The sequence below is a fragment of the Sinocyclocheilus rhinocerous genome, unplaced genomic scaffold, assembly GCF_001515625.1.
Source record: "Sinocyclocheilus rhinocerous isolate Xijiao unplaced genomic scaffold, SAMN03320098_v1.1 scaffold225, whole genome shotgun sequence".
In the NCBI taxonomy this organism is placed as follows: Eukaryota; Metazoa; Chordata; class Actinopteri; order Cypriniformes; family Cyprinidae; genus Sinocyclocheilus; species Sinocyclocheilus rhinocerous.
Genome location: NW_015630532.1, coordinates 670,324 through 690,732, shown reverse-complemented (window position 1 = coordinate 690,732; position 20,409 = coordinate 670,324). Strand labels below are relative to the sequence as shown.

Sequence of the window (20,409 nt, the reverse complement as noted above, 5' to 3'; positions counted from 1 at the left end):
GAACACAGAGCGTCGCAACTGCGCAGAGTTACTCTCCTATAAATTGGTTTGTGATTTAGCAGGATGTTAAAATAATAAATACGATAATATCAAATTATCTTATCAAAATGCGCCGACAGCATACCCCCTACATTATCCTCAACCGTTAAAAACTGACTTGAATAAAAATTAGCTTGCATCTGGACTGTATTGGCTTCGAATTCGACGTACGTGTACATACAATAGCAGTTTTTATTTATTTATTTTTGCTGTGAAGGACAGAAAAGAGGGAGGGGGACTGCGAGGTATGTATGAATTATTAACACGCTTTCCTTCACACCAGCACAGGCACTTGGAGGGGGAAACACCCCTCGTTCGGTTTCCATAGCACCGCCCCCAGGAGGCTTGCACGGCCTTTGATGGAAAACAAGCAATAGGCATAAAATGTAGAAACTTCGAATGTCAGGTCACGTGCCCTTCATACACGCACCGAAAAACTGTCATTTGTCGCACGTGGAACATAATCCAGATCATTTGAGCACAAAATCTGAGAAAATGTGAATGGAATGTGAAGATTTTCCGCCCTCTCTAACCCCTCCCAAAGCAGTGGCACTCTGACGGGAGTGATCCAGCGCTAGTTGGCGAAGGAGTCGCGGCGAGACTGTCGCTGACCTTGGTGCTGAACGCCATTCACATTCCTCCTAAAGCTACTTCACTGGCACTCTGCATCGAAAAAGTGACAGTGCTTTTTCTCTTTTGCTCTTAATTAACCATACGTCGTTTTTAAATCCGTTTTTTTTTTTACTCCGTCGATTTGAAGCGAACATTAATGCGTTGACTCAAATCTGAGATGGCATCGCGTGCTCTTATCGCGCGCGGAGCAGTTTATGAGTTTATAATTATGAGTAGACAGAGCCAGACCACCTCCGATATCTCTCTTGTGTAGGCGGATTTTTTTTTTCTCTTCGCTCTGTGAACACCGTCGTGAATTTTCCTCATCTGTCTTACTGAATCATTGATCCGCTGGGTATCGGTCCGGTCGCCTATGCTCTGTCATCTCACACTGTGACATGGTACTTTAACATTACCGGGGAAAAACGAGGGATTATCACATTTGGACATGGAGACTCCGAGGGAGCCTGGTTTTGTGCCCAGCAAAGAGGGACTGAAGCAATTAGCGGGGAAGACACTGGGACACCTGCACAAGTAAGATATTTTAACATTATAAAATTGAATAATTCACTTAAAAATAATGAATTTGGCGTATGTTGTGGCTAGATAGATAAACACGCTAACTATTGCTATAACAGAACAGAAAAATCACAAATATGCAGCTAGTTTAGTCTATTCAGTAACGAGTTTCCCCAGTCGGTTTTGGCGTCACGCCTCATGGAGACGTGAAGAAAATTATGTAATTCTGCATAATCTTGGGAGGAGGGGATGGAAGCATGCGAGTTTTCCTATCTTTGAAGGTTGTCATTGTAATCCGGCGACTAAAATGCATTTACGATTGAATAGTAATCGTTCAATTAGAGGATTCCCTTGAGTGCAGCTTCTTTTTTTAGAGACCATTCGCGTATTCCCACAATACCTGCAAAAAAGACCACGACTGAAATCACATGAAAAAAAAAATCGGGTTTTCCATAATTATTTCACGTTGATTTGATGCTCTTTTATATTGAGTCATTTTTTTGTGTCTCGTAAAAAAAAAAAAAATCTTTGAAATCTATGAGAAGAGTGAAAAAAAAAATCCACCGCCTCGCCAACCTGAACGAATTCAGAAATTCTTTCGAAATTGAAATACCTTTTTCCCCGAGTACAACTACTAATAAATGTGTCTCCTCATCTATTAATTTTTTTCGTTTGCTTTTAGACATTTTGAAGTCTCCAAGTATTTTCCAAAATATTGGGACATTGTCTCTTATTTGTCTTCTGAGATTAAAAAACTGTATTGACAATTATAGTGCAATTAATGTGCGTTTTATGCATTTTACGTATACAAAAGATCACAAAATACAATGCATTTTACTCCCGTCGCACTTGCTAATAAAAATCAAATCCCTGAAATGAAATGTATTATTTTTGTAACAAAAACGTATAAACTACATTTTGATGCACATTACGTTATAGAATTTGTCTCGACACAATATGTATTTTGATTATCTAGTAAATAACTGTACGCAAATAACTCTGCTTATGGCTCTGGCATAATAATATTAGTAAAGTGTTAGTGAAGTTCGTGAATATCAGTGGACCTTAAGCCTGTGTGAATGTAAATAAGGTGAAGGGAATGCTGCAATGCGGTACAGTGCGCTTTACAGCAGCACACGAAGCCTATGTGGAGTTTACATAAAAATCCTTGCGTTGAAAAAAAAAAAGATTGTTTGGAGGCCATTTTAATGACCATTGTCTAAATTTGTCCGTGCAACTTAGAGCAGGCTACTAGTGGGGAATGTAAATTGAGTTATATGTCAAAATAAAATCTTGATTCGTTTGTTCCTAACTAATTGTTTTAAGTAATAAAGGTGGATGAGATTCCTATTAATTGGTTCTTCTGGATTGTTGTCGTTATGCTGTTAGTGTCCTACAAGTAGTCTGACGGTTCTCTTCTGACTGATGCAGAGTGTTAGAAAAGCGACAAAAACCTGGCGACAACATCGAACTGACCGAGGATGGACGGCCTGCTCAGACCAACGAGAAAAAGGCACCTTTGTGCGACTGCACGTGCTTTGGACTTCCGCGCCGCTACATCATCGCCATAATGAGCGGCCTCGGGTTCTGCATCTCCTTCGGTATTCGGTGCAACTTAGGCGTGGCCATAGTGAGCATGGTGAACAACAGCACCATTCACCTGAACGGGAAGATCGTCATCAAAGAGGTTTGTGCGCGTGGCACGCTTGGATTTTATACGTTCGCGGCAGCTTCACCCCTCACGAGCGTGCATGCATGCACACACAGACACACATGCACACTGGCTACACTTCGTCTGGTAACTGTAACAATTTATGGAAAATAAAAAAGGGCAGAATTTAAGAGCACATTTATTTGTGTTTGTTTGAAAGAGGCTTAGTGGATGCCACTGCTAGCTTGGAAAATATTGAAAACAAGTAGGCTACTCATGCAAAAAAATTGACCTTGGTTACTTGAATGTCATCAGCCTCAAATTGATTAAATCTTCAGCTGGAAACTAATCCTGCGCGCTTGTCATTTCATTTTTTGGCGCACAATAATCAATATATATTTTGTTCGCTACTGCTCTGAAAAATAAAAGTTACATTTTCCCCCTCAAATATCGAATTTATATTATTATAGCCAATATTATATTTTAACCTTAATAGAGGTCTATGGAAACGTGTGCATTCACATTTTCAATTGTCCCTAGTCTTTTACAGATAGGATTAGCAACCTGCTATTTTCTGTTTCTCTCCATTAGAAGGCAAAATTCAACTGGGACCCGGAAACAGTTGGAATGATTCATGGCTCATTTTTCTGGGGTTATATTGTGACGCAAATTCCCGGGGGATACATTTGTTCTAGATTGGCGGCAAACAGGTAAAGCCCTAGGAAGTTAATAATTATTTATTTATTCAGATGATGATAATGATGATGATGATGATTGTTGTTGTTGTTAGCTCATAATGCAACAATAAATATCGCCTTTAAAATCCCATTTCGTTTATAGAATTTCCCAATAGAATAGAAATAGAAAATAGTAGGCTACCTTATAGAAAATATAGCCTACCTAATGTTAACGAAAGAACATTAAGTAGGCTAAATTATTTAAAAAAATACAAATGATAAATATTCTATAATAATATTTCGTTTTATTAATTATAGGCTAATATAGGTGTTATTTTAGTTTCTTATTGATCACAGATTTTTTTGTCAGAAATGTTGCAAACCGAGTCTTATAAAATAGGCTATAAAACATCTGCAGCTTACGTGCTACGTTATTTCCAAACCGTCAGGTAAATCGCTTACTGTTACAGGGGCTGGCAAGTTCATATGGGCATAATGGAGAAACTCGCCAGCATCTCCAAGTGTTCGTCAAAAAGGAAACTTCGTGTTCTCTTTCTGAGACGGTGAATGTATTATTTAATATACAAGAAGATTTAAGGAGGAGGCCTCAGTCATGTAAGACTGTAAATATTTGAAATAATTAAAAAATTATATAGCGGATGATTACAGTGATAGTCACGGCCGAATTCGTACTTCCAAAATCGAGCTGCAAAGCTTTGAGCTCTACACAGAAAGTAGCTTGGCGAACCATACTGTATATACAAGGGATGATTATTCATTCATAGCGGCGGATGGAACTGTATCTGACATTGGAAGAAAAAGGGGGTGATGGGAGGCGCTAATTTAGCCGACGTTCAACCCAATCTTATTTATTTCTTTTGCAAAGACTCTTGTAAGGTCACACATTTCTTGTGAAAATATATGTACATACATTTATTTTATGCATTATTACAGTTTATACTGAGTTTATTTTGTCAGAAAAACGAACGATCTTTTTGGGAAACGTCCAAATCTTGCTTCTCACGTTCTTATTTGGAGGCCATGATCAGTTGTAAAGAAGGCATATGAGACATCACTGTTGTGATTTTATTATTCTAATATAATATAACAAAATATAACCCGTAGGAATACTATTTTTATTCAAGCGTTCAAGGGGAAAGGAAATCAAATAAACAAATCAGCACTGCAGACAGGCAAAGAGAGAGAGAGAGTTCATTGCTATGGTTGATCAGCCTGCTTGTGTTTCCAGTGTATGTGTGAGTGGCAGAGTGAACGCTGACCCGTCGTGTGAGTTGTAGGATTAGACTGTGGGAGCGGGTCTGTGGGGCATTCTCCACCTGTTAATGAGATCTCGGGGGAAGCGTGTCTAATCTGCTCAATGAGGGGGGCATGGCAACCAGCCCCGGACATGTTGCCAGAGGGTTTGGCCGACCTCATCTATCACACAACAACTTATCAAAAACTAAAACTGCCATGTCGGTAGCTGGAAATATGTTTACACAATTTGTGCTCCCTAAAACATCTTCTTTGACGGCTGGCCAACAATAAATGAACGTTATCAAGAAACTAAAATGCTGTGCAATTTTAGGCTAGTTCTGTTAACTCAGTAGGCTACGTCAAATATTTGACTTAATTGTCGTTGCTGAAATTATTCAACAGTTCTCAGTTCATATTTGGGCTATTGGTCGGCGTGATTGAGATCTAATAGAATCAGCGAGCCTCGTGCTGGAGAACTCCCTCAATCCGATTAGCGAATGCCGGTGGGAGAGAGGTGAGGGGTCTCCAGCTCTAGGCTACAAGACGGGAGGAAAATTGGAAATAAATGGAAGGCCATATTTCCTCTGTGGCAGTGCTGGCATCACCAAAGACAACGACCATGTTGCTGTTTTTTCTTAAGAACAGAAAGCAGATAGCCTATTTGAATTGTACGTTATATTTTGGTAGTAATAGTGTGTGTGTATGAAGAAATTATTGCATTTTTTTCTCTCAGCGATAAAGAACATGTCTAACTAAAATGTTAGCGCGGCAACTAAAATAACACATAGCTAAAACTCGGGGTTTAAACTCGGGAAATAATTACATACAACTTACATTTTCACACAGATTACATTTTTTTTTTTGCATTCTATAACCTAATGTGTCTATAATTCAACCATGTTTCCGTCCGTTATTCAGGGTTTTTGGCGCAGCCATTTTCCTCACATCCACACTGAACATGTTCATCCCCTCAGCTGCACGTGCTCACTATGGCTGCGTCATGTTCGTCAGGATATTACAAGGGCTTGTAGAGGTAGGAAAGTACGACTTTCTCTCGTTTGTAAATGCTTGTTTGCTAATAACGATCTAATACCATAGCTCTCTATAGGTTCCTATCGAACATTTGGGCACTTGCCTTTGGTAGATAATTTCTAAAAAAAGAAAGAAAGAAAGAAGAAGAAGAAGAAAAAAAAACATTTGTGGGAATTATTCCTGGGAAAAGCCCAAAGCCCTGTAACAATCAGTTATGGCCTGAGGATATTTCTGTGAGAGTAATAACCCAGGCTTTGTCTAACTGTATTGATCTGTAGAGGCGCTTATATGTGTGTGAAATAGACAACTAGATCCACTTCCATCACACCAACAATGTATATTATTCTATTCTTTTTTGTAAATATTAATTTTCATTTCAATAGATTTATGTGATGTAACTTTAACTACTGCTTAAGATTTTATTATGATTTGAAAAATTGTCACATTTCTTTGTGATATATAGAACTGATGTGTATTATTTAATTTTTTTCTAGGGTGTGACCTACCCAGCCTGTCATGGGATCTGGAGTAAGTGGGCTCCTCCACTGGAAAGAAGCCGTCTAGCCACAACCTCCTTCTGTGGTAATCTTTGTTCTCTTTAAAGCAAAATAGTAGATTAGTGAATAATAAAGAAAACCAATGCCATTATATTTGTTTTGTTGCTACCTTAGAGCCTCGTTATTGTGTGCATGTTAAAATTTAAAGATACATTTGTTGTTTATCCTCAAGAATTCTAGGAAACATTATGTATGCATGCGCTGGATTTTCCTGTGTTGTTTTAATGCATATTCTGCAACTGCAACTTTTTTTTATTTATTTTTTTAAAGACAATTTATTTTAGAGAAGTCTTTTATAGTTATCCCTCTCAGTTGCTTTTTCTTCAATTTAAACTTCTCCTCTCCTCTTCTGTAGGTTCCTATGCTGGAGCTGTCATTGCCATGCCTTTAGCTGGGCTCTTGGTGCAGTACACTGGCTGGTCATCGGTTTTCTATGTCTATGGTAAGAGTGTTTTTTGTGTGTACCGCGTGAGCCATGGTTATGGTGCAAACCATCATTGCACGAGTGTGCTTAACGGTCTTGATGAGTGTATTTTAGTTATTATTAACTCACCGATGCTGGGTATTGATTTTTCCTCTGATGCTGCCATGGGTCTATCCTCTGTGCTGACACTGAATCTGCTTGTCACTTTGCCAAGAATTGGCACGTCCTGTCTGGAAAGCAATGAATTGTAATCCATTTAGTTATATGAAGAGTTTTCAGTTAGCCCATCTTCCTGTCTGCTTCTTTTATGAAGTTTTGTTTTAAGACCAATGTCTAAGAATTGTTTGTTTCCCTTTAGGCTGTTTCGGGATTTTCTGGTATATGTTCTGGATCTTAGTGTCATATGAGAGCCCAGCTGAACATCCCACCATCACGGCTGAAGAACGCTGCTACATTGAGGAGAGTATCGGCGAGAGCGCTAAGCTGCTAGGTCCTGCAGAAGTAAGTGACCGCAAACATAATCTTTTGGCTGGATATGTATATTCTCAGGAATATAATGGGGTTGGATAGCACAGAAGAAAAAGCTTGAGTGTAGGATTCAAGTACTCTTTTAAGAGATGTTTTGACTAATGGCATAACATCCTCTCTCATGCAAACCTATAATTAAGGACCACTCTATAATTATCTATAATTCTAATGCCCATTTGTTTCTTATTGACACAAATCTACTTCACTTATACTATGGTTGTAGCTTGAAGGGTTGTCCAGTTTAAGAGTTCAGAGCAGATTGTGTTTCTTAAAACTTTCTTTTAAACGTTCTTAAAGTCACGATGAAATGGAAGAAGCAACAGATATTCTGCATTTTGATGTACATCTAAGTGTAACAGATTATCAAAAAAGACTTGGGACTTGGTTCTATGCATCTGTTGTTGATTGGATTTTGAGATGTGGGTGTTGCTTTCAAAAGTGATGCAGATAAACACAGGCTTGCAGTTTAAGGGGACTAAATGATTGGAGAAGTCCTTCATGTGTCACCAAAGAGAAGTCTGTCATTTTCACCGGAAGGTCCAGTTATGGCATTTTGATTATTACAAAGTTAATTAAAAAAATGAAACATGCACAGAAGAACTGTTCACAATAAGATAAATAGTATTAATTTAGAAAATACATTGGGTGAATTTTCATTTCATATCGACTTTAAGATTAAGAGCTGAGACAAACCCCTCATTCTCTCACTCCTTCATTTGCAGTTTGCAGTGAACAAGACATCGCTGTAGTTTAAAAGCGTAAAGCTTAATTTCAGTAATTTGTGATTTTATAGAGGGTAAATGAAAGCACAGAGCAAATTTTGTCAGGATGCCTTGAAAAATGAAAAGATAAAAGGCATATTTCTTTGGTGATCACACTTTTATGTATATACTTATTTTGTAAATATCTGGCATAATTTTGAGGTAAAGGACAATATTTGCAGTGTCACTACAGGTCACTAAAGGGTGATTTTGTTGCCATGGTGTTATATGAGAACATCTAATGAAATCTGAAAGTACCAACAAAGGCATATCAGAAAGGTCTTTTTTTATATTTATGTTATAATTTGATCAAATTAGTTAGCCATTTGGTTTCAGTGTGCACTTCTCTGGTCTTTGGTCTTCTTTGGTGTAAATGCCATGCGCTCATTCATGCAGAATCAACAGTGTAACAGTTCCCTCCACGTGTTGCAATACTCCTTTCTCTTACAGAAATTCAAGACACCTTGGAGGCAGTTTTTCACATCCATGCCTGTCTATGCAATCATTGTGGCCAACTTCTGCAGTAGTTATTTTGTAAATATTAGACATAGCCAAATATGTGACTTATTGCAGTCGTATGGATTTTGAGACAGAGGCTGATATATGCAGTGTCACTACAGGTCACTAAAGGGTGATTTTGTTGCCATGGTGTTATATGAGAACATCTAATGAAATCTGAAAGTACCAACAAAGGCATATCAGAAAGGTCTTTTTTTATATTTATGTTATAATTTGATCAAATTAGTTAGCCATTTGGTTTCAGTGTGCACTTCTCTGGTCTTTGGTCTTCTTTGGTGTAAATGCCATGCGCTCATTCATGCAGAATCAACAGTGTAACAGTTCCCTCCACGTGTTGCAATACTCCTTTCTCTTACAGAAATTCAAGACACCTTGGAGGCAGTTTTTCACATCCATGCCTGTCTATGCAATCATTGTGGCCAACTTCTGCAGGAGTTGGACCTTCTACTTGCTGCTCATCAGCCAGCCTGCATACTTCGAGGAGGTGTTTGGCTTTGAGATTAGCAAGGTAATTTCAGTTTACCTTTCATATTGCATGCATTTAAATTGGTATTTGTTTTATACAAACAGGTAAATAATTAAAAATTAATAATTACTTAATCAGCAGTCAAGCATTATTTGGGTCAAAATGGCTAGCCTTGGTGTCTAAGTTGCATATGATTTTTGTCTATAATTCCAGTGTGCATCAGTAAATGGGTGACCTTTGTCATTCCCTAAGGTCTGAAATAGGTTGATGAATTATTCATTGTGAATAGTTCATAATGAATAATTCATTAATCACTTATTGGTGATTGAAGTCTGTGCTCGCATCTCATTTTAACCTACAGTTAAACCTTCAATCATGTCTTTACATCTAGTTACAGTATTAACTCACTAATAGTGAATGTTGCATGTCAGTTTGATTGATTTTTTGGAAGACATTTATTTATCAGATTTATCCATTGTAATTAAGTAAAATATTTTCTTTTAGATTTGAAATTGGACCTTTTTTCTCTTTTCTGTGGTTCAACCACATCCTAAAATGCCACGATATCATTACTAATGCATTCATTCTGCAGTGTGTTTTCAATGAGATCCTTCTGAGCCTGACGGCTGCTGTCTTATTCAGGTTGGCATGCTGTCAGCCCTGCCCCATCTGGTGATGACCATTATCGTACCCATTGGGGGACAGATAGCCGATTTCCTCCGTTGCAAAAACATCCTGTCTACTACCACAGTTCGGAAGATCATGAACTGCGGAGGTGAGTGCAACCTACTGCAAGGAATGATATAGCTCATATGACTGAATTCTGGTTAAATCTGTGCAAGCTAGGATGGTTAAAGGAATGAATGAGAATAAATATAATTTTTCTTCATCGCGGTGTTCGGCCAATCACAATGCACTGGGTCAGCTGGCCAATCAGAGCAGACTGCACTTGTCTGAAGGAGGGACTTTGTAGAAAACGAAGCGTTTGAGAGAGGCGGGGCATAGAGGACCTACAATAATGTACAGTATTTGAAAAATAATGTGTTTTTTGAACATTAAAGCATGTCAGCATATTCTGTTACACCAAATACACAAAATAATGATCTTTAAAAAAGCATCATATGACCCCTTTAATAGTCATAATAATAATCATATAATTGTCCATTTTAGCTTAGTTTGTTGACTATCCACTTGTGTTTATCTTTCACAGGCTTTGGGATGGAGGCCACTCTATTGTTGGTGGTTGGTTACTCACATAGTAAAGGAGTAGCCATTTCGTTTCTTGTGTTGGCTGTCGGCTTCAGTGGATTTGCAATATCAGGCAAGTCTTTGGGGAAACGATATGTCTGATTTAATATTTTGCCTTGCAAACCTTTTTGCAAAGCCAAGGAACACTGCAAATAATGGCTTATTTCTGACAAAATACCATGTTCTCCTTTTATCACTCAAAAATGCTCTTCCTCAGCTGCAGCTTGGAAGGAATAAGTCATTCCTCTGGACTTTTTAAATAATTCATACACACTGTCCCCTGAGAGCAGCCTCACTGGCAGCACATCTAGAAAGAGCACTCAGTAAGGGAGGGGCTAGAGACTCCTCCGCTCTACAAGATGGCTGCTCTTTCTATTTTTAGTCTGGATCTCCAACATCATGTTAGAGATACTGAAAAATGTGCACTCTTGATGCAGAACCAAAATGTGCAAATTATACAAGAGGAATGCTGTGATTTGAAAATGTCATTTTGTAATGTTGTTTGTTGCAGTGTTATTTAAGTATCATTGATGTACTATTATAGTTTTTGTTAATATTTTAAATTAGAATTTATTAATATTTTAGTTTAAGTTTTAGTCGTTTTGCTTTAGGGTTATTTTTGTCATTTTTATTAGTTTTCTTTTCAATTTTTTGTTGTAGTTTTTATTGTTTTAGTTTGTAGTTTTAGTTTATTCAATTTATTTTTAATTTATTCAGTTGTTATTTTAGTACTTCAACATAAACAAAAAATGCAGAAATAAGTTTTGTTTTAAATATATACAGTGTCTTGCCAAAAGTATTCAAACCCATTCATTTTATTTCACAATTTGTTGCAGTCTTATGTTAAACTGCTTTAAATTACTTTTTTTCCACATCAATCTATACTCCATACACCATGATAGCAAAGCAAAAACAGAATTGTCACAACTTTGTAAATTTATAAAAAATAAAAAAACGGAAATATATACATTGCATAAGTATTCAACATAACTCAGTACTTAGCTGAAGCACCTTTTCAGCCTCAAGTATTTTGGGGTATGATGCGACAAGCTTTGCACATCAGCATTTGCTAATTATCTGCCATTCTTCACCTCACCTGTTCACCTCTCAAGCTATGTCAGGTTGGATGGGGGCAGACACACATTTTCAGGTTTCTCCAGAAATATTTGATTGAGTTCAATCCCAGGCTGTGGCTGGGCCACTCAAGCACATTCACAGAGTTGTCTATAAGCCACTCTTGCTGTGTGCTTAGGGTCATTGTCCTGTTGGAAGGTGAACCTTCTGCTCAGTCTGAGGTTCTGAATGCTCTGGACTGGGTTTTCATTAAGGCTATCTCTATATTTTGGTGCATTGAGCTTTTCTTCTTCTCTGACGAGTCCCTCAGTCCCTGCCGCTGAAAAACAGCCCCACAGCATGAGGCTGCTACCAGCACACTTTACTTTTGGGATGGTACTCTGCAGGTGATGAGCAGAGCCTGGTTTCCTTCAAACATGATGCTTAGAATTGAGGTTCATCAGACCAGAGAATCTTGTTTCTCAGAGTCTGAGGGTCCTTTAGATGCTTTTTTGCAAATTCCAAGTGTGTTTTCATGTGTCTTCACTAAGGAGAGGATTGAGTTTGGCCACACCGGCATAAAGCCCAGATCGGTGGAGTGTTGCAGTGATGTTTGTCTTTCTGTAGTTCCCTTTCAAGGGAACTTCGAACTGCGTCCTCTAGGGGGCGCTATGGGGAACGCCTCGTCGTGACCCGTGTCTGAAGCATACATTGAAAAAACACCAACAACACGTTGGCCAGCAAAAGTCTATTTTATAAATATACACTAGTGTTTAAAGTTTGGGTCTGTAAGATTTTTTTTTTAATCAGTCTTATACTGTATGCTCAGCTAAGCTGAATTTATTTAATTAAAAATACAGCAAAATCAGTAATATTATTACAGTTGAAAACGTCTCAGGTTACTTATGCAACCATGGTTCCCTGAGTAGGGAACGAGACACTGCGTCCTCTAGGTTTCTTGCCATGCTGCGGATGCAAGCTTCAGACGAAGAAGTGAATGATGTGTAGCTCCCGTCGCCTATTTATACTATAGTCGCACCGGTAGTGACGTCATGGGCTGTCGCCGGCCAACGTGTTGTTGGTGTTTTTTCAATGTATGCTTCAGACACGGGTCACGACGAGGCGTTCCCCATAGCGCCCCCTAGAGGACGCAGTGTCTCGTTCCCTACTCAGGGAACCATGGTTACATAAGTAACCTGAGACGATTTCTTCTATCTCCAGTCTAACCAAAGCCCTTCTCTATCAGTTGCTCGGTTTGGCCAGGAGGCCAGCTCTAGGAAGAGTCATTGTTGTTCCAAACGTCTTCCATTATGGATAATGGAGGCTACATGCTTCTGTGAACCTTCAATGAAGTAGATTTTTTTCTGAACTCTTCCCCATACGTGTGGCTTGATGCAAACCTGACTCTGAGCTCTACAGGCAGTTTTTATTTGTTTTTGGTCTTTGCTCTAATATGCATTTTCAGCTGTTAGACCTTTTTATTAAGACGTGTGCCTTTCCAAATCATACCCATTCAATGAAAATGCTTTTTTTGTTTTGTTTTAGTGAACAATAGTAACCCTGGTTTGTTGTAATTAATTCTATGCAAAAAACAGAAAAAAGTGTAATCTTTTGCAAAGTTATTTCAATTCTTTCTAATGTTAATGTAATGTATACACTTATTGCCCATCAGGTTTCAATGTCAATCATTTAGACATCGCTCCTCGCTATGCCAGTATCCTCATGGGAATCTCTAATGGAGTGGGAACTCTGTCAGGAATGGTGTGCCCTCTTATTGTGGGAGCCATGACCAAACACAAGGTAAGACACGTGGGATTTTCAGGATTTTCTTTTGCATTCTAGATGTTCAGTACTATATGTTTGGATTGGATGGATCTTAACTTGAATGAATGATGTTGACCCATGGTGGATTAGAAGGTTGAGTTGTGACCAAGCGGCAACCTCCCGCTCTCTCTCGTGAAGCCAACAAGGAAGTGACTTAAACTGTAATTCGTCAACTGGTCGCTAGAGGCTGGCTGCAAAAGGGAGTCAATCCCATAGACTCCCCATGTTAAAATGCCCAACTTTACAGCAGAAAAAAAACATGTTTACAGCCTGGTTCAAAAAATTATTTTGGTCTATATAACTAATTTTGCCCTTCATGACAACTGTGAGGGGGGTGATTTTTTTTTTATAACTCATCCGTTTAAATTATATTAAGCCTTAAAGTTCTGCATAATTAAGGGCGTGGCCACTTGAGTGACAGGTGGATTGCCGCTGCTGACACTGCCGTCGAGCTAGGTGGGCGTGGCTTCAGCAACCAGCTCCCGCCTCTTTCGATTTTCCGGGAGTGACGCCCGGTGACGCGCTGCCAAGATGGCGACGGTCCACTCTGCCCACTTTGAGCTTCAAAAACGCTCTTCAAAAAACTACGGGTGACGTCACGGACACTACGTCCATGTTTTTATACAGTCTACGGTTGTGACACTTGCGTGGTTTGAGAATCACAGCAGATTTATCTTAATTTTGTTTGTTTGTTGTTCCAAACCTGATGTATTATCATACCTGAAATATAAAAAAAATTGTGATTTTAAAAGATTTCATGTGACAGATTTTCAGATCTCTCTGCCTACTTGCCTAAAGTGCTCAGATTTATCAGCATTAAGCCTATGTTTATTTCATGTGTTATTCTTGCAGCTCCCAGGAGTTTCTTTATGTCAATGAATTCCTGACAACTCTTTCTTTCTTTCAGACTCGAGAAGAGTGGCAGTATGTGTTTCTTATCGCTTCCCTGGTGCATTATGGCGGTGTAATCTTCTATGGCATCTTCGCCTCGGGGGAGAAGCAGCCATGGGCAGATCCAGAACAGACCAGTGAAGAAAAGTGTGGCTTCATTGATGAAGATGAGCTGGCTGAGGAAACGGGGGACATCACCCAGAGCTACGGTGCCCTGGGAGGTCCAGCCAAGACCTACGGTGCCACTACACAGTTGAACGGCGGATGGGCAGAAGGATGGGATAAACGAGAGGAGTATGTACAGGAAGGTGTGGAGGAAGGGGGTTACGGATACAGGCAGGGTGGGGATTACTCCTAAACCTCACATGCTATCACACACATGATGCACACAGCTATACATAAACATTCAGTGGAGCAAAAAAGTATTTGGATACACTTAGACACGTCACAACAGGAAATGTATAAATTCCATTGCATTAAATAACAAAATGCAAGTGCAATCTGCAACACATCTGCAATTTGTCTTTCTGTGCTTTTCTTTAGTGGGTGTATGAAGTGTCCTCATTTTGAAATAAAAAAATCTATGTATGTAGCTATATATTTAAATATATAAAATAATATATATATATGATATTTCATTATATGATCTAATATAACAAACTTGTTTTTGTAAAATGTTTAGCTTTTAAAAAGTAGCGTTTTTGTTATCTAATCTAATGCAATGACATTTCTACATTTTTAAGTGCAACTTAAGCGTCCAGATACTTTTTGCAACCACTGTACATACAGCACAGGATAAAAAAAAGATATGCCCACACTGTAGATTTTGTAGTGTCTGTGAGTTCTAAAAAAAGATGATAATTTAACATGTAAAAAAACGAAAAATTGTTGTATGTTTGCACAAATTTAAATGATCAAATCCTACATTTAAATATGAATTTAAATGAGTCAATTATACAAAGGAGATATTACATATCAAAATTGGCAGACTGTAAATGTTGTATGTATTAAAACAGAGTAACTTTATTTCAAGTGCAATCATGTGTAATATTGTGAAACCGAGTTTTTCACCCCATTATTCTGAGCCTTTGCAACATAGAGAAGCCTGTAGAGTTAGTCAGGCAACCGGCTTCCAGAACCGAGGCTCTGGAGTCATTCATGGAGAAATACTGCTGTAGAGAATTCCAACCTAGCAACTGGTTTCCACTGTCTTTTTTCTGATTGCACTGAGAGAGCTGTACAATGTAATTTAACAGCACAACAAAGCGAATTTGTTTATACCTCATGATGTGTTACTCATCCATCGTAGAAGTCACATTTTTGAGAGATTAAAGAGGACTTTGGTCTTTGACACTGCAGAGAAAAAGCACAGTTTTTTAGATGATGAAATAAAAGCAACAAAAGTGTTTCTCAAACTCAGCAGGCTGTTTCAGTCGTATCCGTATATATATATTTTTTGGACGATGCTGTTCAATTAGGTGTTTGGTGTAATAGATGAAACTTGGGAAGGGGTTCGATTTTAGATAATTGGAATTGCAAGAGCTACAAAAAGCAGAAGCACAGGGTGTCAAGGCTGTGGACTCCTTAATTTCCATGCCATTATTTTAACTCCATGCCATTTTGACATCTGTGAATGTTCGTTATGCATGGGTCAAAACTGTTTTCGTTTTTACAAATGTTTTTTTTTTTTTTTTTACTATGACTATATTGTTTTACTTTACTAAACTGTTACTGTTGTGTCAATTTCTTTGCACAGTTAGCCAAAGGTAACCTGTAGTGTGGGATTTTATCTGGGATGGGGCAAAAAGTTTCCATTAAGAAAACAAGGGAGAACCTGTGAAAAGGGCTGGTATAGTCATAGCAGCAGGTAATAACCATATTCAATGTACAAAGCAATAAATCTCTGGTAACAGTTACTTAGCAGTCACTCATTAAAAAATATATAACACATTTAACTGTAATCATTTTGGTTTAAGTGTTTTTGTGATGACAATTTAAAAAAAGAGAAAAGATTAAACAACTACTTACTGTAAAAAAAAAAAAAATATATATATATAAATACATTTTCTGCTGTTATTGAAACTCCTTTTAAATATTCATATCTAATTTTTTGTGTCCCGATGCTACACTACAGTATATGTGGATCTCGACAACACCTGGGAACATACATGGGAAAACAAATCTTTACAAAAGGCACAATGCTGGATTTATGGCAGTGGTGACGAGGCAGAACAAGCATCAGGTGCACTTCATTATGCACTGCCAGCAGCACTGTCTTGCCACAACTCCTCTCGGCTACCTGCTTGTGTCTTGAAAACAATAGGTATGTTCCATTAACCCAAATGTGCCCTGCAAAGTGGAATTCACAGACAATTTGGCCATCTTAAGTGAACATTTAAACCGCAGGGATCATTTACATTTAGTCGAATGGGCTCTGCATATGGCATACACTCTCAGAAAAAAACTTTACATTTTCAAATGGTTCATTATTTACTCCTAAAGGGTGCATATAAGTACCTTAAAGCTATATATTAGTACCTAAAGTATACATTTTAGTACTTAAATGGTACATAAATGCACCTTTTGAAAAGGTACCACTCCGGTGACTGAACTATTTTTAGCGTTGATAATGAGAAATGTTTCTTGAGCAACAAATTGACATATATTTAGATTTAGCAAGAGTCCAGTGCAACTCTCTTTACAGTTAAGAGTTTGTGCGCTGGACCCACTCACCAGAAGAGAATGATTCTTAAGTGCCGCCTGCAGCTGCTTCCTGTGTGAAACTCTTACCGGGGTCCTCAGCTCCGCAGGCGGCCGCACCTCTGTAGTCGTCCTGTGTGGTTGCCAGTGGTTGCTTTTTGAGAGTATGTTGTTGTCAGGAATCCTTTAAGTCAATCCTCTCTTTTTGTCCTTCCCCTTTGTTTCTAGTCTGTGTTTTGTCTGTGGCTAGAGAAGCGCTCCCTTGCCTCACTCTTTTCTCCTTGCATTTTCCCACTACTGTTGCAATATTCAGTGACACAAGGATTGTGTGTAAAGGTATTCAAAAATCTTCAAAAATGACAGTAATTTGCCTGATGATGTTGATGTACCTTATTCTTGTTTCCTGCCTAAGAGTGAAGTGTGAATATATGGCTTCCTTTGCTGTGTTACTGTAAATGGAGCGGTATGTTGATGTGAAATTGAAATGCTCTATATAGCCTTTTTTATATAAAATGATAACAAAATTTACTTGTCTGTGTTGTTTTACTGTGATTCCATTAAGCTTTGCAGGCCAAAGACTCCCTGCTTGAAATTGTGTCAAATTTGCTGCTAATATTGTAGCTGGAGAGTAACCATATGTTCCTGTGGCTCGGTGGTAGAGCATTGTGTTAGCAGTGCACAAGGTCGTGGGTTCGATTCCCAGGGAAAAAATGTAGAACCTGAATGCACTGTAAGTTGCTTTTAAGCGTCTGCTAAATGCATTAATTATTAATTATAACCAATATTGGTTTCTGATTACAAAGTATTTAGTCCAGCTGCTGTACTGTATCTCTGCATGTTTGTAAATCATATCTAAAAGTTTTTAGCCCTAGCATTGGTTATCCATCACCCATATAGCATCTCTGTGCCCTTTCCTTGCTCTAGTAAAATCAATATGAGGGTCCCGGGAGATCAGAAAAACCTATTGACCACACAAACCTCCTAATGGAGGCAGGAAGGAGGGGCTGCACTTAGAAGCTATTCAGAGGAGAGTGTTCAGACTCGTCTCTCATCAGCATCTCTCATGCAGGAAACTTACTGCCCTCCTAATACAAACCTGCCCTCCTGTTGTTGTGTATCATTACCAAACAAATAAAAAACGTTCTGAACTGGATAATTTTTTTTTAAACGATGGTGTTAAGTTAGAATTCTTTTTTCAATTTTATAATTTAGAGGATCCACGGTGCCTGATTAAAAAGTATCAACATTTGATCTTTAAGTCTGACAAAATAATTGTCTAAAATAAGGTTAGGCCTGTTCTTCAGCATAGACATGGACAGGTTAAGTGTGTTTGCATCTGTGCCTGTTCTTTCAGATAGATAAAAAACATCCAAGATGCTTCAAGAGAACTACCTGCAAAGCTACCTGAAAAACTGTGCGCAAGTGCACCGGGCAAGGGCAAAATCTATCTATCTATCTATCTATCTGTATGTCTGTGTATTTATAAATGTATTTAGCTGTAAAAATAAAGGTTTGTAATGAGGAGATTATCATGGCTATTGTATTGCAATACAGCAGAGGAAAAAAGAATATTTGCAGACTTGTGTTTCATATGCTCAGATGTCACAAACATCCTCCACAACCTGGAACACAGCCAAGTGGCCCTGTGCATTCAGTAGGGCAGTCAAAGTCAAGCTCCTGTCCCGCCGGAGGGAACCGTCACAGTCTGGACGATGTCCAGCTTTGCCCTTTCTCTCTGTTACATTGTGTAAGTCAGTTACTAATTGGATAACCTTTCTTTCAGCTGCTGATTTACAATATCAGATTGACTGAAGAAGCACGTTCACACTCGGGTGAATGTAATTGAAAGCTTGTCAACTGAGTGTGGACGTGTAATTGCTCTAAGTGAGGTTATGTCCAAACGCCACAAAGAAAGATGCACAGTTTACTATTTTCACAGAAATATTTATTTAAAACACACCACCCTGATACCACGAATAGAACCACAAAGGTGGAGTAATAGCTCAGTTTAGTTAGTTAAATAACAGTTTTAATAGTAATACTTAGAAACTTTTAAAATAATAACCATTAACTTCTATAATAATGAACCACTAGTACTACTAAGTTAAATAAAATAATATTTTTATATGAATTGATAAAAATCAAAGAATAAAGTAATTTGATGTTTTCTTGACAACTTATTGGTTAGCAGATTCCATGTTGAGCTATTGTTTTTGCTAATTGGACAACCAAAATGAGCCCATCACTTGTGACCCTATTACATGTGTTTACTCCGGTTCTGTCAGCCGTAACCGTCACGGATGTTCAGCACAGATTGCAGTCCACACCCACCTCACTTGGTGTTCATTCAAGCTTCTCAGTTATATCTGTCTAATGTCACACTGAGAATAAAGACGAAGAGCGCACACAGACTGTACCGGTATAATAGCATTCTTTCTATTAAGGTGTTTAAATAATTATTTTACAGCATAGTTGTAAGTATAAACCTGTGTGGTTTTTGCTTGTGTATGTATTTTTGTTGGTGGGTGGAGGCGCTTGTGCATCCACTAGTGGGGGGCAGGTGTTGCAGTGGTCTCTTGGGACGTAGAGGGGTGGTGTAGTGAGACTGAAATCACTCTTTGATGACAGGGGCCTGCATGAGGGCCCTGAAGGCTTGCATCAACCCATAAATATCTCCTGATCCCTTCATGGACAGCGGCAGGCGACTGGTTGGCGTATCCAGTGTTTCGTTCTCCGTTGGGAGAAGGAGGGAGAGGTGAGGGTGGATGTCTATGTAATCCATCTCATGTGTGAGGGGGGAAAACAGTGAATGAATGAGCTCTCATATTAAAACCGAATAAGACCCTTCCCCCACTGGCCCAGCTCTCAGTATCCTCATCAATTATTCCACATAGTCATTAAAATCTCGTCTATTCCAACAGAGGAGCATATAAGCGAATGGAACGGAATTGTTATGTAGTCGTTGTTTAAGTCGCAAGTGATATGTGGTGATGTTTACCACTACCTCAGTCCCACTACAGACAAATGAAACCGTTCGATATATATGTTACATAAAGCAGAGGGAGAATCTGGGCTTTCCCACTCAGCTCGACCCTTTAGAGACCACCTGACTGCAGGAGTGTGTGTGTGGGTGTTTCTGTGCATAGCCTTGGGTGGGTTTTTGCATCAGTGCTGCATGCTGACATCCCATATTCACTTTCTGTAATCAAGATTCACATCATGTTCAGCTGCTGGAAGAGGAAATCTTGTGGGTGGGGAAAGTCTTGCTTGTGAGACAGGAAGGGTAAACTGTTACAGCTGCTGGAGGAATTCATATGAATTCATGAAGATACATTAAAATGATAAAAACCATGTAATAGAAATTAACAAATGTGTCTGTTATATTCTGTCCCAGCAAAAGATATACATGTTCTTGCTATATCTTCTGCTGGGACAGAATATAACAGGCACATCTGTTAATTTCTATTACAGGATTTGTATCATTGGTAACACTTTAGAATAATGGTCCGTTGTTAACAAGTAACTATGCAGGAAGTAATAGGTAGTACTACATTAACACTTAACTTAATACTATTAACTAATAGAGGAGCAAGATTAACTAAGCAGTAAGTAGTAGCAAATTTAGGACAAAGGTAGTTCCTTATTAGATAT

General features: G+C 38.5%; 1 protein-coding gene across 1 annotated transcript; it reads left to right on the top strand.

Annotated features, from left to right (window-relative positions):
* The first annotated feature begins 425 nt into the window (after window positions 1-425).
* On the top strand, window positions 426-14,661 carry slc17a6b (solute carrier family 17 member 6b). Its single transcript, XM_016552851.1, has 12 exons — window positions 426-1,185; window positions 2,602-2,857; window positions 3,413-3,531; window positions 5,674-5,788; window positions 6,282-6,369; window positions 6,700-6,786; window positions 7,127-7,269; window positions 8,935-9,084; window positions 9,685-9,817; window positions 10,253-10,363; window positions 13,016-13,143; window positions 14,075-14,661. The coding sequence occupies exons 1-12, from the start codon at window positions 1,100-1,102 to the stop codon at window positions 14,414-14,416; spliced, it is 1,758 nt and encodes a 585-aa protein (XP_016408337.1). The 5' UTR covers window positions 426-1,099; the 3' UTR covers window positions 14,417-14,661.
* Window positions 14,662-20,409: the final 5,748 nt, after the last annotated feature.